The sequence below is a fragment of the Oncorhynchus keta genome, chromosome 17 (assembly GCF_023373465.1).
Source record: "Oncorhynchus keta strain PuntledgeMale-10-30-2019 chromosome 17, Oket_V2, whole genome shotgun sequence".
NCBI lineage: Eukaryota > Metazoa > Chordata > Actinopteri > Salmoniformes > Salmonidae > Oncorhynchus > Oncorhynchus keta.
The window spans coordinates 32935222-32951599 of record NC_068437.1 but is presented as its reverse complement, the minus strand read 5'-3'; the positions used below and the strand labels follow the sequence as shown (position 1 = coordinate 32951599).

Below are 16378 nucleotides of genomic sequence, written 5' to 3'. Positions count from 1 at the left end.
TGCGGGGAGCGGCGCTGGGATTAAAAATACAAATAAATTAAATAAAAATATAGGACAAAACACACATCACACAAGATTCACATTTACATAGATTCATAAAAATTGCATCACATTTTCCCAAGGACCACTCATTTTGTCACTTTCCCCCACAAGAAAATGTTCCTTGATGATTGATTACATTTCAATATATTCTTACTCTTCTTATGGACCATATGCTAAACCATCACCCCTACTCCTTAGATGAAGTGTTTACCAGAGTTTGACCACTGGTGTGAACTGACCATTAGGATAAAGGGAGTATTTGGTTTCCAGTGGCCCTTGAAGAGCATTCATGCTATCAGGAGTTTGTGTTTGGTTACACAGGCCCTACTTCCTACTGACAGACACTGAAAGTGACTTGAAGGAGGTTTGAAGTAAATGTTCTGGCTGTTGTAGGCCTGTATACACGTTATTCAAATAGAGGTTGTGAATATCAACCAAGGAGTGAGAACGAATATCCCACATCCCAAAACTGAAGTTTGGGATGCTGTACAATATTGCATAATAACTAGCCTTTGTCTTTATTGATGAAACAACCGGGTTGTACCCTGGTCCAGGTCACATTTATCAACATGGTTAATTCCTGCCCATTCCTGAGTATGGGCACTCACTTTAAAACTCATGAAATTGTGTATTTATATAACAAATTACTTATTTAAAAGAATGTGGTTCAAGTAGAAAAAAACACAAGTCGCTTTCGGGGGACAGCTCCCTTGTTACTAATTGGGCGAAACCAATAATTAAAAGGGGTGGTTCACAAAAAATCCTTTAGAATCTCTGAGAAAAGTGATTATGTGTAACATGTCTAACTTTTTAATATTTATGTTGTTAATTTGGACCTATTACATTTATTACGTTTTATCGTATTAATGTCAATCGTTTATATGTATTGTTTTTGTACCCCACCAAAGCAAGGAAGTGCTGCTGACTGTTTCTGCGTAGCAAGCTAGTTTGAAATGGTTGGTCAGACAAAGGCTGCACAGGAAGAATCCCACAACAGAACCGAAATGCTAATAGAAACGTTTTATTTTAATCGATGACACAGAAGAAACAGATACTGCGGTTTTCATAAATACATTTATACTTTTTGTTTTGAAAATGAACGACCGACTGGATCCGTTTGAAGAACGACAGCGGTCATCTGACTTGAAATTGGGTAGAGTCGCCTGACCGTCACTGTTTTCCGCCTTTAAGTACGCTAACTAACGTTAGCTATCCCAAGTTTTTGTAGCTAGCTAGCTATCTCATTTGATTAGAATAACATCATTATAACCTAGCTATTATAACACAACCTCCACACTTCTTGTTGGACATGCATTATGAAGAGATGGCTGGACTTTGAACAGGTTATTTTCCTGAGTAACATTACCTAATTTAGCTAGCTAACAGTTCGCTAGCCTACTCGAATAAGCGGATACCTGGTTAGTTTGATCTAACCTATCCCTTTCCAAAAATGTTTGAAATGGAAACGCACATATCTGGCCTCTTCCCGGAAATTTTAGCTATAATTTTCAGTTACTTGGACGTAAGGGACAAAGGTAGGGTTGCCCAAGTGTGTGCGGCCTGGAGGGACGCTTCGTATCACAAGTCTGTGTGGAGGGGGGTGGAAGCGAAGTTGCATCTGCGGAGGGCCAACCCGTCCCTGTTCCCCAGCCTCCATACCCGAGGCATTAGGAAAGTCCAGATCCTAAGCTTGCGACGAAGCCTAAGCTATGTAATCCAGGGGCTGCCAAACATCGAAAGCCTTAACCTATGTGGCTGTTTTAACCTCACGGACAACGGCCTCGGACATGCGTTTGTTCAAGACATCCCGTCCTTGCGAATCCTCAACCTCAGCCTTTGCAAACCAATCACAGACTCAAGCCTGGGTAGGATTGCCCAGTATCTCAAAAACCTAGAGGTGCTGGAACTTGGAGGCCTCAGTAACATCACCAACACAGGCCTTCTTCTCATCGCCTGGGGCTTGCACAAACTCAAGAGCCTTAACTTGCGGAGCTGCAGGCATGTGTCAGATGTCGGCATTGGTCACCTGGCTGGGATGACCCGAAGCGCTGCCGAAGGCTGCCTTTCCCTGGAGCAGATGACACTACAGGACTGCCAGAAACTGACAGACCTGTCCCTCAAACACGTCTCCAAGGGACTAGCCAAGCTCAAGGTGCTCAACCTCAGCTTCTGCGGAGGCATATCGGATGCAGGTATGATCCATCTGTCGAACATGAATCACCTGTCAAGCCTCAACCTGCGGTCCTGTGACAACATCAGTGACATGGGCATCATGCACCTGGCCATGGGGTCTCTGCAGCTCTCTGGCCTGGATGTTTCCTTCTGCGACAAGATAGGTGACCAGAGCCTGGCCTACATCGCCCAGGGGCTGTACCAGCTCAAGTCTCTGTCCCTGTGCTCCTGCCACATCAGTGACGACGGGATCAACCGGATGGTGCGCCAGATGCACGAGCTCAAGACGCTGAACATCGGGCAGTGTGTACGCATCACTGACAAGGGGCTGGAGCTAATTGCTGACCACCTGACGCAGCTCACTGGTATCGACCTGTATGGGTGTACCAAAATCACCAAGCGGGGCCTGGAGAGGATAACGCAGCTCCCGTGCCTTAAAGTTTTAAACCTGGGACTCTGGCAGATGACGGAGAGTGAGAAAGTTAGGTGAAAGCCAAACTGGGATGAACTGCCAAGTGGGGTTTTCACTGTAATATTTTTCATCCACAGAGATTACCTGAGCGGAACAGCTCGTAGACTATTACATTATCTTTAATAGCTACAATACTGTGACTTAATTTTAGCAGAAGGAAACACTTTTTAAACATTCACTGTCACAGCAATATTCCACCCCTTATTTTGGTAAAATTGCTTTCTTATTTCAGTGTTAACTATCCTGTCCCTGTATCACATCTATAAGGTTTTGACTAGCTACCTCATCCATTCAAGAAACTGTACTGTCTGGGACACAACCACACTACCACAGCATCTTTCCATGCAAAACAAACTCATTTTAAAACTTTCCCTTTAACTGTTTACCAGTATTGATGATAGACATGACTCATGCAAAACATCTCTGTTCAAACACAGTCCTTAACACTGCACAAAGGCGTTAACGCCTTGGATTGAAGGTGTGAGCAGGGGATTTCTTCAGCTGAAGTATTTTGCTTATGTTAATGAAGGTATTTTTTATTAATGGCTGTAGTCCAGAACATTGTACTTCAAATTGAAGTGTTTTGTTTTTTAATTGGTAGTTCCCATTCCTGAGGAGTTACACTGTATCAAACATTGTAATATGCCTTACTCCAGCTTGTCAACATGAACAGTGTGGATATGACAGGGGTAAACTGCCTTTTCCTCCTGGGAACTTTAGAATGGAGAGTGGAAATAGACTTTGGGCTCAATTCAATCTGTATCGCGGAAGTTGTTACAGCATGATTGAAATGATCGGAAATAACCTTTAAATCTTTGAGCAATCTAATGCTTCAGCAATAGATTGAATAAAGTCCTTTATCTTGTCCTTGGTTATCAAGAATATGTATTTCTGTATGCAACATATCAATAACCTACATATTTTCTCCTGTAAAGCCTCCAAGGAAAGATATTGGAGTGTTAAGGCTAATTTAAAATGTTTATATTCATACGATAGTGATATTTATTAATAAAAACGCACAATGTTTATTGGGGGGACATTTTTCATTTGAGTTCTGTTGTCCAGTAAGTGGTTTACCTATTGTAAATACAGGGCAGTTGGTGCAGGGTGTTGAGAACATTATTGCTCTATAATATGCCTGGTCCAGAAACAATTATGACCAGATTGACTATAGGTTTGAGGTTGCACAACCAGACAAAATCGGGCCCTCTGTTTCTATCTCCTTTGTGTGCTGATCTGAACCTGATACATATGTAAGTAAAATGGTGGATTACCACCTACCATGGCGTTAAGAGGAGTTTGTAACTGCTTACACACACCTATCCAGAAGTCACATTTGACCTCATCTCCTTACTGGCTTAACAGCAGGACAGGGTCTGAGAGAATGAAAACCATTCTTAGCAATTGTGGCAGATATTAAAATAGAGACAAATGTTACTTAATTCTGCTGATAAATATACACATGGTGCTCCTGTAAACAAATCCCCAGAGTCAAAGATTGATAGGATATATTTATTTACATACATATACAAAATGCAAATACTCATCTTTTCTTTTTACATAGTTTCTTTTTTTCATCAACACAGAAGGCAGTACATTAACTTTAAATGCAAAAAAAAGTGAACCATGACTTTGGTAGTAGTAGCCCCTTTAACAGCAAGCACTGTTCCAAAATGAAAAATATGAAGTTATCACAGAATGGTGAGTCCACAGACATTAAGGCAAAGGCAGGGATACACAGGCTAGGGCCCGGTTCCTCCTTCCTAGAATCAAACTATATTCTAACGACCTGGATAGGTGAAAGCTGAGGAGTGGAACCCTTTGGTTTGACCTCGTGATTTTGTCAGGTCAGTCATTACTTCTGGGATTGCCAGGATGTGATTCAAAATGAGTATCATCATAGGGCCTATAGACAAGAGGCAGGATAAAAGAACCTGAACAGTAACCTAGTCTCCAACTCTGGTCCTGGAGAGCAAGCTGATCTGTAGGTGTTTTATTATTGTTCAAACAGTGACTGATTGGCATAGGAATGCACTGTATATTGCAGTTACAAAATGCCAGACTGGCAGAGAGTGATGTCTGTTCTATACAGTACAACTCTCACTAATCAGGCCACAGGACAAACATGTTTGGAGACCACTCGGTCCTAAAGGGTCAGACTACTATGTGAGAGAACATAAGAGGAACACAGTCTAGGGAGCGTCATTCCCACAAACACCCATTCACATCTCAGACATGAAAAAACAAAGCACTGGAACCTAAGGGTAAAAGGTTTACATATGTGGCAAAAGTGTGTATATAAAAAATGAACAATTTAGAAATAAATGCAAAAAAAGTAGTCTCCCTCTACATAGTCACGGTTTGAAAATGTTTGTAGTTAATTTGAGACAAACGTTTTTGACACATTTCTCCAGTTTTAGCTGAGGACACAATCCACATCTTTGTTCAGAGGGACTTGCTTCTCACGATTCTGTGCAAACATTTCAATGCATATATCCATATGGTCAACATCATACTTTGTATATGTATATATATATTTATATTTATAGAACACGACTTCACGACTTATGGCAGTACTGTCAAATACATCTTGTCTGCAGACAAATTGAGACACACGGGACTGCACTGCTTTTAGCTTCTCACTTGTGTATTTTTATATCTTTTTTAAACAGAATTCACAACATCTTCCACTGGGTTACCTTTATATAGTCACTGCACGTATTTGATGAGTTATTTACAAATGGATTTTAAGAAGTTCAAACCCACTGAGAAGTGACCGTCATGTCTTTTTAACTAGGATTCCCTATAATCTCATTACATTAAGAACCATATTTAGCTCTGAAGCGTTGGACAGATGCAGTGAACGCGCAACATTTACATCTAAGGGAATGTAATTCAATTTTAAAAATGAAACAATTATAGTTTTTAAAAGTCATATCTATAGAAACTTTGGATGAGATCATGTGACTGGTGGATTAGATCTTTATTGATGTCTTATGCCATGCTGTAGCACCAATAGAACTGAGGAATAAAAAAGGTCCCTCATTTAGGTCCAGTACTGATCCTTGTGCACGCTCAAAGGCCACTCTATGGTAGCATCCCAAATGACCCCCTATTCTGTTTAGTGCACTACCTTTGACAAAATAAGTATACAATGTGGGGAATTAGGTATCATTTGGGATGCTGGCTATGACTGAAAATAAACTAACATTGCATACCTCATATAGAAGGGAGTGCTGTGTGCAAAACCATTCAAATCAACTGCTCGCTCTCTCTCTCCCTAACTCGAGAAGCTAGTGTACCTCAGTTTCACATAAATTAGACATTGATGTCAATGGGAAATGTGTGTGGAAATTCAAGTTAGGATTCTTCCCTCTGTCTTAAGAGCCGTTCACAGAACACGCAGTACGTCAGCCATAGCTAAAGCCTTACATTTAGTCGGCAAAACTCAGCTAGGGGTTTCTCGCAATAGATCTAGGTGGGGAGTTGAGGGAAAAGGTTTGTTGTCCAGTAACTCACATAGGAGATTCTGAAGGCCAATCAAAGGAAATAAAATAGCAAAAAAAAACGTGGTTTAAATCACTGGTTCCTAAATATTTTTATTCCACGACACTCCACCATTCAGAAAAAACACTGGTTTAGATTCAAAGAGAAAACAATGGTTGTGTCAGTAGGGATGAATCCAGAGAAAACATTTTGAAAGTGCTACCTGTGTTTTCTCTTTCAAAACGTTTTGGTATGACGTGCCCTACTGAACACAACCCATGACTGGCAGGCCGCTACATCCCTCCACCATTAGGCCACTTTGTGGCTGTTCTTCATCATCATCATCATGTCCTCAGGCTGGTCAATATCCCCAGGAATGATAATTGGGCATGTGGGGGTGCAGTACAATCACCCAGTCTTCCCTCTGCCCTGATCATGTGTGAATAAATGGGAGGAAGGTTGCCTGAAGCTCATGCGGGGTCATGAGGTGGTCTGTAAAGGTGAGCGGTCAGCAGGACTCCTCCAGCGCGTTCACCACCTGCTCCAGGATGTCAGGGCAGTAGTCAGCGATCTGCTGCAGCACTGAGTTGGCATACTCCTGCAGCTCCCCACTCTCCTTCTCACACAACTCCAACTCCAGTTCCAACTAAGGAAGAGAGATAATGCGTTAGCATACTTCTCCAACCCCACTTTTTCTTGAGGCAAATCAAAACATTAGATAACACAGAGTGCAGAAAGATAAAGAGGGAAAGAAAGAGGGAACAAGAGAGGAAGGGATAGTCCAAGTCGTTATTAAAAACAAAGTTGCACCCTCGCCCGCCTGTGGATATGCTTGTTTGGTTATTTGTAACATACAGTACCAGTCAAACGTTTGGACACACCTACTCATTCAAGGGTTTCTCTTTATTTGTACCATTTTCTACGTTGTATAATAATAGTGACGACATCAAAACTATGAAATAACACATATTACTCATGTAGTCACCAAAAAACGTGTTCATCAAAATGTTATTATTGAGCCACCCTTTGTCTTGATGACAGCTTCGCACACTTGAAAAACACTTGAATGAGTAGGTGTCCAAACTTGACTGGTACTGCACTTGTCGCCTTAAATCAACTAACTACATTCTACCTAAAAACATTTTCATTCCAAATGTAAAAATGTTAGCATGAACAGACAGACTGTGGCGTGGAATGTACATCACGATTCTCAGCCAAAGGGACGATTCCAACAGACTAACTAGCAAGCCCTGCTTTTAAGATGCCGAAAAGCTATTGCGTATCATTTTGTTAGTCAGATAAAAAGGACCACCAAATTAAGTTTCATCAACTGCCCAAGGAGAAGGACCAGGTTAGACGAACCTCACGGTTTCAGGCTATTACGTCGCAATGAAAATGGAAAGTTGTGGGGTCTGGTTACTCAATACATTTTTGTTTATATCTAACTAGCTATGAATATTGCATAAAGCTTGCTAGTTAGCTTGTAGTAAGGACTAGTGCGCTATCCATCCACATTAAAGCTAGAATATCCTTCTGCCATTGGATATTTATGCAAAACTGGAGATTCCACCAAGTAGGTGGGATTCGCCGTGGGCTACTTGGGGCCATTTGGTAGGGTTGTCTCCCCAGCTGATCTCTGGCAAGTAGAAAGGACATATAGACAAGCTAACAAGAAGCAACTTTTCTAAATAACTAGACTGTTCAAGGGCAGGTAAAGACTGGAAGTAGTTATGCAACATATCTAAGATGATCATTTGCTATTGTGACAGCCAAGTAAGTCAATTACAAAAACGACGGAACAAAAATATAAATACACCATGTAAAGTGTTGGTCCCATGTTTCAAGAGCTGAAATAAAAGATAGACATTTTCCATACGCACAAAAAGCTAATTTCACTCATATTTTGTACACAAATTTGTCTATATCCCTGTTATTGAGCATTTCTACTTTGTCAAGATAATCCATCAACCTGACGGGTGGCATTTCAAGAAGCTGATTAAACAGCATGATAATTACACAGGTGCACCTTGTGTTGGGGGAAAATAAAATCCACTAAAACATGCAGTTGTGTCACCACACAATGCCACAGATGTCTCAAGTTTTGAGGGAGCGTACAATTGGCATGCTGACTGCAGGAATGTCCACCAGAGCCGTTGCCAGATAATTGAATGTTAATTTCTCTACCATAATCTGCCAGAATTTAGCAGTTCATCTAACCGGCCTCACAACTGCAGACCACATATATATATTAACGTGTGGGAGAGTGGTTTTCTGATATCAACTTCATGACCAGAATGCACCATGTGGCGGTGAGCTTATGGTATGGGCAATGAACACTATTGCATTTTATTTATGGCAATTTAAATGCACAGAAATACCATCACAAGGTCCTGGGGCCCATTGTCTTGCCATTCATCCGCCACCATATGTCGCAAGGATCTGTACACAATTCCTGGAAGCTGAAAATGTCCCAGTCCTTCCATGGCCTGCATACTCACCAGACATGTCACCCATTGAGGCTACTTGGGATGCTCTGGATCGACGTATACGACAGCATGTTCCAGTTCCCGCCAATATCCAGCAACTTTGCACAGCCATTGAAGAGGAGTGGGACAACATTCCACAGCCTGATCAACTCTATGCCAAGGAGATGTGTCACACTGCATAAGGCAAATGGTGGTCACACCAGATACTGACAGGATTTCTGATCCACGCCCCTACCTTTCTTAACGTACCTTTGACCAACAGATTATATCTGTATTCCCAGTCACGTGAAATTCAGACTAGGGCCTCATGATTTTATTTAAATTGACTGATTTCCTTATATGAACCGTAACTCAGTAAAATCTTTGAATTTGCTGCATGTTGCGTTTATATTTTTGTTCAGTATAGATTTAAGAAAAGTACATGAAGATTCCTTTACAACATTGCCTGCTCTCAAGCGTTATTACTACTTAGAAAAACGTCATACTGTATGGCTTCCCTCATGCCGGCACTCCACCTATGGCCAAATCAATTATTTGGACATGATTTAGAAAAAAACACCTGTCTATTTAAGATGCCACAGTTGACAGTGCATGTCAAAGCAGAAACTATACCATGACGTCCAAGAAACTGTCCTTAGATCTCCAAGATAAAATTGTGATGAGGCATATATATTGGTAAGGGTATAAATCTATTTCTAGAGTGTTGAATGTTTCCACCAAACTGTGCAACCAGGCAAGAAGGACCTTGGTTATGGATGTGACCAATGACCACTGACAGAACTTCAGAGTTCCTTGGCTGAGATGGGAGAACCTGCCAGAAGGACAACAGTCTACAGCACTTCACCAATCTGGGCTTTATGGGACAGTGGCCAGACGGAAGCCACTCCTAAGAAAAGGGCACATGACAGCACGCCTGGAGTTTGCAAAAAGGCACGTGAAAGACAGATCATAAGGAAAAGTATTCTGTGGTCTGATGGGAAAAAATTGTAACTCGTTGGCCTGAATGCAAAGCGCTGTCTGAAGAAAACCAGGCACAGCTCATCACCCATTTAACACCATCCCTACCGTGAAGCATGGTGGTAGAAGCATCATGCTGTGGGGATACTTTTCAGCGGCAGGGACTGGGAGACTGGTAAGGGAACAATTAATGGAGCCAAATACAGGCCAATCCATGATGAGAACCTGCTTCTGAGTGCAAATGACAGACTGGGGCAAAGATTTTACGTTCCAACCAGACAAATCACCCCAAGCATACAGCCAAAGCAAGGCTGGCATGGCTTCAAAACAAGAATGTGAAAGTCCTTGAGTGGCCCAGCCAAAGCCCAGCCTTGTGAATCCCATTGAAAGTCTGTGGAAGGACTTTAGGATTGCTGACCACTCCCCATTCAGTGCATTCGGAAAGTATTCACACCCCTTGACCTTTTTCCACATTGTTCGTTACAATTTTATTCTAAAATAGATCAAATTGACTACTCTCCCAGTCCCTGCCGCTGAAAAACATCCCCACAGCATGATGCTACCACCACGCTTCACCGTAGGGATGGTGCCAGGCTTCCTCCAGACGTGATGCTTGGCATTCAGGTCAGAGAATCTTGTTTCTCATGGTCTGAGGGTCTTTAGGTGCCTTTTGACAAACTCCAAGCGGGCCGTCAGGTGCCTTTTACTGAGGAGTGGCTTTTATCTGGCCATTCTACCATAAAGGCCTGATTGGTGAAGTGCTGCAGAGTTGGTTGTCCTTCAGGAATGTTCTCCCATCTCCACAGAAGAACTCTGGAGCTCTGTCAGAGTGACCATCGGGTTCTTGGTCACCTCCCTGACCAAGGCTCATCTACGCCGATTGCTCAGTTTGGCCAGGCGGCCAGCTCTAGGAAGAGTCTTGGTGGTTCTAAACTTCTTCCATTTAAGAATGATGGAGGCCACAGTGTTCCTGGGGACCTTCAATGCTGCAGAAATGTTTTGGTACCCCTTCCCTAGATCTGGGCCTTGACACAATCCTGTCTTGGAGCTCTACGGACAATTTCTTCGACCTCATGGCTTGGTTTTTGCTCTGACCTGAACTGTCAATTGTGAGACCTTATATAGACAGGCGTGTGCCTTTCCAAATCATGTCCAATCAGTAGAATTTACCACAGGTGGACTCCAAACAAGTTGTAGAAACATCAAGGATGATCGATGGAAACAGGATGCACCTGAGCTCAATTTTGAGTCTTATAGCAAAGGGTCTGAATACATTTGTAAATAAGGCGTTTGTTTTTTTGTTAATACATTTGCAGAAATTTCTAAAAACCTGTTTTCGCCTTGTCATTATGGGGTATTGTGTGTAGATTGCTGAGGATTTTTATTTATTTAATCAATTTAAGAATAAGGCTGTAACGTAACAAAATTTGAAAAAAGTCAAAGGGTCTGAATACTTTCCAAAGGCACTGTATAACTTAACAGAGCTTGAGAAAATCTGCAAGAAAAATCCCCAAATCTATATGTGCCAAGCTGATACAGACATACCCAAGCCAAATCAAAGCTGTAATCGCTGCCAAAGGTGCTTCTACAAAGTATTGACTCAGGGGTGTGAATAGTTATGTAAATGAGATATTTCTATATTTCATTTCTCCCCAAAATTTGCTATCAAACATGTTTTCACTGTCATTATGGGGTATTGTGTGTGGATGGGTGAGAAAATAATTCAGGCTGTAACAACAAAATGTGGATTAAGTCAAGGGGTATGAATACTTTCTGAAGGCACAATTTCCCACTCTTCCGCACCGAACAGCCTAAAGCTACAGGGCTCTTCTCAAAGGCTCCATTTCCCTACATGGGAGCATTATGAACCATAGGTTCGTAGATTTGACTAGGTTACATGTACATTGAACAACACATCAGCTTTTCGGCATGTTTTGGTATTTCCGTATGAAAAATAAAAGGAGAGCCACACACTCTAGGAGCTCAGATGCAATCATTTTATAACCTAATAACCAACGTTACGACAGACAAGCTGTCTTCATCATACCCGACTGGACGAACTCACTGCACCAACGTAAAAGAGCCAACTTCATCATACCCTGATGAAGACAGCTTGTCTGTCGAATTGTTGGTTATTAGGTTATAAAATTATTGCATCTGAGCTCCTAGTGTGTGCGGCTCTCCTTTTCAAGTGTTCTTCTCCGCTAGCCAGCATCTCGCCGAAACAGGTGTGCTTTTCTTTCGCTTCCAGATTAGTATTTCTGTATAACAAAAAATATACGACGAAGTTGGCTCTTTTACAATGACAGTCAATGAGAAATAATGGTTGGTTATCCCCAATTTGTGGGCGTGGTCGAATTCCTTCTTATGACATTAAATACCGACTGTTACCTGCTCCAGAGTCAACTTGTGTAGATCCTCCTCCCAGGCTGCTGGGTTGGCGTGGTGATAGTGGGCGGGCGGGGTCAGATCACTGAGGATGCTGGGGTCTCGGTCGTGGCAGAGGTCAGTCAGGTGGTCGATGTAGAGCTTCAGCTTACTGCGATTTTCACTCAGGGACAGGAGAGGGGGGATCATCTTGAGGGGACAATGGGAAGGGGGAGAGGGAGGGGAGAAATAAAGAAATTAAGGAACCAGTTGGATAAAGGAAGAGAGAGAGAGGTCCCAGTGTGTTTTCAGAGGCTTAACCATGCTAAACCAAAAGCATGGAGCATGCAGAAGGAAGAAGGAAGAAGAACAAGGCTGCATCTCACATGCATGAAGGAGATGGGAATGTGGAGTATGGTATGTTTGACAGAAGTGTGTCCTGCTGTGTGTGTGTGTGTGTGTGTGTGTGTGTGTGTGTGTGTGTGTGTGTGTGTGTGTGTGTGTGTGTGTGTGTGTGTGTGTGTGTGTGTGTGTGTGTGTGTGACTATTTGATTTACTCAGTTGTTCACAGACACAAGCTACAGTATGTGGTTGGCAGACAAACACTTGTGGCGAAATCTGCTCGGAGCCTTCACCGTGCGCTGCCACTTTAAGAGCACATGAGCCGTAAGGAAGGAGGAAATAAAGAGAGCTCGTTCAGCTCTTTGGGGAGGAACTCGTGTGTGGCGCGACAGTTTGATTGTGTGTGATGAGTACCTGCAGACGTTTTGTGGCAGCCCTCTGTATGCTTCTCCAGAGATCGTTAACGGGCGGCCGTACAAAGGGCCCGAGGTGGACACCTGGTCGCTGGGCGTTCTGCTCTACACCCTGGTCCATGGTGCCATGCCCTTAGATGGGCAAAACTACAAGAACCTGGTCCAGCAGATTAGCACTGGAAACCACCGCAAACCCACCAACCCTTCAGATGCCTGTGGGCTGATTCGTTGGATGCTAATGGTAAATCCTGAGCGCAGAGCTACCATAGAGGAGATCGCTGGACACTGGTGGCTCAACTGGGGTTACCAGAAACCCCTACTGGCCGAGGGTGAGAATGCGACATTGCTACAACCAAGTGAGAAGACCACTGCATCCACACAGCCGCCTGGAGGCCTTGCCAGCATTGCCAGTTGGCTGCGTCGAAACTCCCAGCCCTTACTGGAGAACAGCTCCAAGGTGCGCTGTCTGCTGCGGTCCCACGGGAGCGGTGGAGGGGATGTGGTGCGGCAGCGGTCCCTACGGACGTCACGCAAGGAGAACAACGTGTCCCAGACCATGAATGATGGGGCCACCGCTCGGCCCTCCAAGGGCATACTGAAGAGACGAGGTAGCGTGAAACAGAAGGCCCTCAAGCGAGGCTACAACCTCAGTGATGGAGGAACCAGTGAGGGACTATGAACTCTCCACCCCGGCCCAGCCCCTGCCTGTTGCATCACTGCCCCGCAAAGGCATCTTGAAGAAACCGGCCGAGCGAGAGTCTGGCTACTACTCTTCCTCCCCAGACAGCAGTGACTCTGCCCAGACACCCCAGGCCCAGCTCTGCCCCTCAGCACCGCCCCACTGAAAGGGAATCCTGAAGCGCCACGGTAAGTTCTCTTCAGGCCTACTGCAGGAGTTTGGGTCTCTGGACCAGCTGGCGGCCTCCCTGCCAAGGGGGGGGCACGAGAGCACGACCCAGCGGGGCAATCAGCGAGGACAGCATCCTCTCCTCGGAGTCCTTTGACCAGCTGGATCTGCCTGACCGCGTGGGGCCAGCGGCACCCAGGGAACGCCCAGCCAAGGGCACCATGAGGGGCTGCGTGTCTGCTGACAACCTCCTGGACATCCGAGAAGAGGGGCTTGGGCAAGACCTGCTGAGGCAGAAAGGACCCTGGGACATGGCCTGTTACCAGTCTGGGGTGGTTGACAGCGCTTTCTCCATCACAGACTGTGAGAACGTGACAGAAGCCTACAAGCATGCCATGGTGATTGGAGGAGCTGCAGTCAGCTGAGGACCAGCAAGTGTCCCAGGACAGTATAATACAGCATTCTCAAAGGACTGAGGCAGTTGTTTAAAGTTGGCTGATAGCTGAACACATTTTTGGTAATGTGTGACTTGATAGCCAAAGTGGTATAGGAGAAGTGCGAAGCTACAGTAGCCACTCATGATGTGACATTGTTTTGATGCAGTACTATAAGAACTTTACCAAAAACAGATTCTAGCAAAGGGAGAAAGAATCTAGGCTCATATCAGACTTATTACTAGTTTAGACAAACATTGTAAAATAAATGCCTTTCAATTAGTTAACTTGATCAGAGGTTTGAGTTATTCCCATGTTTTTGTTTCTTTGCCAGGGAGATCCAGACTTCAATACAATATTTTTTTTCAGGGACTAAATGTTTAGTCAGTGTTTTTCAAAAATATTGGTAGCTGTTAATTGTGACATTTTGTCTGGACCAAGTTCTAATTGACTTTGGAGGGTTTTCAATGTTGACTTTTGGATTTTGATTTCAAAATGTAGCATTCTTGTTCAGGGTTTGAGGGAATTGACAGTTTAATACCAAAGCTAAAATGTGAAAACATGTAGAGCACAAATTTTTTTTTCTGTCCAATCACTATGATAAGACATTCATCTGGGCCTACAGAGTCTACTACTGACTGTTATGGTTAAACTTTTAGAACTGGAATTGATTTACACCTGGAAAGATGACTCACAATAATAAGTAAAGGTAATAATGACATCCATTAAAAGGGCAATCTGCAGTTGGTACATCCATTATTAAACATTTAAATGAATGATGAATATAACTTATAGATGCCTCATCAGCTTAGTTCAACTGTTGTACCCCATCAGAACCCAAAATATGAGCTTGTTCTACTCCTTTTGTTTTAATAAATGTAAACTGAGGGGGAGGAACTCGTGGGTGGCGCGACAGTTTGATTGTGTGTGCTGAGCTGCAGAAGTTTTGTTTGTTTTCAGCGTTTGTAGTTTATAAAGTATTTAACTCAATCATCGGTGTGATCGCTTTAGATCGTGGTTGTTTTTGTTTGGGTCCGCGCCCGTTATGGATCGCATGGATTAGTAGCAACATTGTTGCGAAGCTTTAACAAACAAACCAACAAACCATCGGACAGTCAGACACCGGCAGGCCTGAAGACCACAGCTAAGATTGATCTTTTTCTCTCTCTTTCTCTTCCCTCTCATTCCAGTGCTTTACCCTGCAACAGACTCTCTATTTTTTTTAAATGCACTTCCCATTGAAGTTCATTAGAGCTGGACTATTATTTCCCTGCCAGAAGTATTTGGATGGACATTTTAGTAGGTTGCTTGCAAGTTGTATATTATGTGAACTGTATTGAGCTGGGGTGTACTAATGACATGTGGCCGAGAAGACTGTGGACATTTTTAAGGCCTTTGTTGTGTCGATGAACACCCCCCACATTCATTCCCTCTGCACTCACCCACTAGAAAATAATACAGATTATTGCAAATCCTATGTTGATGACTGGGTTCGTTCTTGTATGAAGTTGCTGTTGAATTGCTCTGCCATTATTAGTATTAGTATTATTGTATGAGGTATTCGTGTTTGGGTTACCCCTGTGCTGTGATGTGGGTTTTATATGGTGTGTATTCTCTTTTCTCTCCACTGGCTATCTGGTAAACAGGCTACACTCTAGGCAGTCTCTTCTGCTGATGTGTGTGGGGCTGGTAGTGGTACTCTCTCTATTCTACTCTTTTCCTTTCGGCATGGTTAATACCTGCCTGGCGCCCGAACAAAATCTTTCTTTACCCCTCTCTAATAAATACCGCTACACACTGAATGCGTTGCCATAACTTGACAGAGCACCATTACCATGGTAACACATTAACAACAGTGATAACATTCCCACAGAAATTACAAATGTGAGAACAGACAACATGTACCAAACACTGCATGGACAAAAGTAAAATGGTGAGAGGAGAAACGGATGACAAGACAAAATGGAGGAGCAGAACGAACACACTGAACGATGGGGTAAGAGAAAACATGCCAGGGAGGAGGTGAAGAATGGACAGATGACTGGCGTTCATTCATGCTCACCCTTCTGAACAAATTGGCAGAGAGAGAGAGGGGAGGAGGGCACAGGGTTGGCTATGCCCAGATACCCTCCTCATCATCCTATTGGACAGATGGTTTAGCCAATTGCAGCATTAGAAAAGAACACTTGGTTAGTAAAAGGGCACGGGACAGAACAAATAATGCGAGAGATAACACTTAGGTTTAGGTGCTGAAGAAAGATTAAATACTTTATATTAGGAGTGATGATTCAATTTCACTTTAGGGACAGAAAGACAGTTGACATGACTTCATATAGTGGAGAAAGAAAGCGTATTCTGGT

General features: G+C 43.3%; 2 protein-coding genes across 3 annotated transcripts in view; one reads left to right on the top strand and one right to left on the bottom strand.

The window, feature by feature from the left end:
• The first annotated feature begins 833 nt into the window (after positions 1 to 833).
• On the top strand, positions 834 to 3714 carry LOC118395735 (F-box/LRR-repeat protein 14-like). The gene has a single exon (XM_035789603.1). The coding sequence runs from the start codon at positions 1493 to 1495 to the stop codon at positions 2702 to 2704; it is 1212 nt and encodes a 403-aa protein (XP_035645496.1). The 5' UTR covers positions 834 to 1492; the 3' UTR covers positions 2705 to 3714.
• A 470-nt stretch (positions 3715 to 4184) lies between these two features.
• The window catches only part of LOC118395736 (ELKS/Rab6-interacting/CAST family member 1-like), a 41885-nt gene continuing 29691 nt past the window's right edge, over positions 4185 to 16378 (bottom strand). Inside the window, exons 19-20 of one of the 2 annotated variants that reach the window (XM_052465914.1) lie at positions 12007 to 12192; positions 4185 to 6818 (exon numbers count right to left, since the gene is read on the bottom strand). In XM_052465914.1, coding sequence (XP_052321874.1) covers positions 6681 to 6818; positions 12007 to 12192 — 324 coding nt within the window. In that variant the 3' untranslated portion in view covers positions 4185 to 6680. Of the gene's footprint in view, positions 6819 to 12006; positions 12193 to 16080; positions 16159 to 16378 lie in introns of those variants that run through there. The other variant, XR_008066477.1, reaches the window with a different exon arrangement.

Bases quoted from the DNA above. Each gene is read 5' to 3' on its own strand.
- LOC118395735 (XM_035789603.1), top strand. From the start codon at position 1,493: ATGTTTGAAATGGAAACGCACATATCTGGCCTCTTCCCGGAAATTTTA.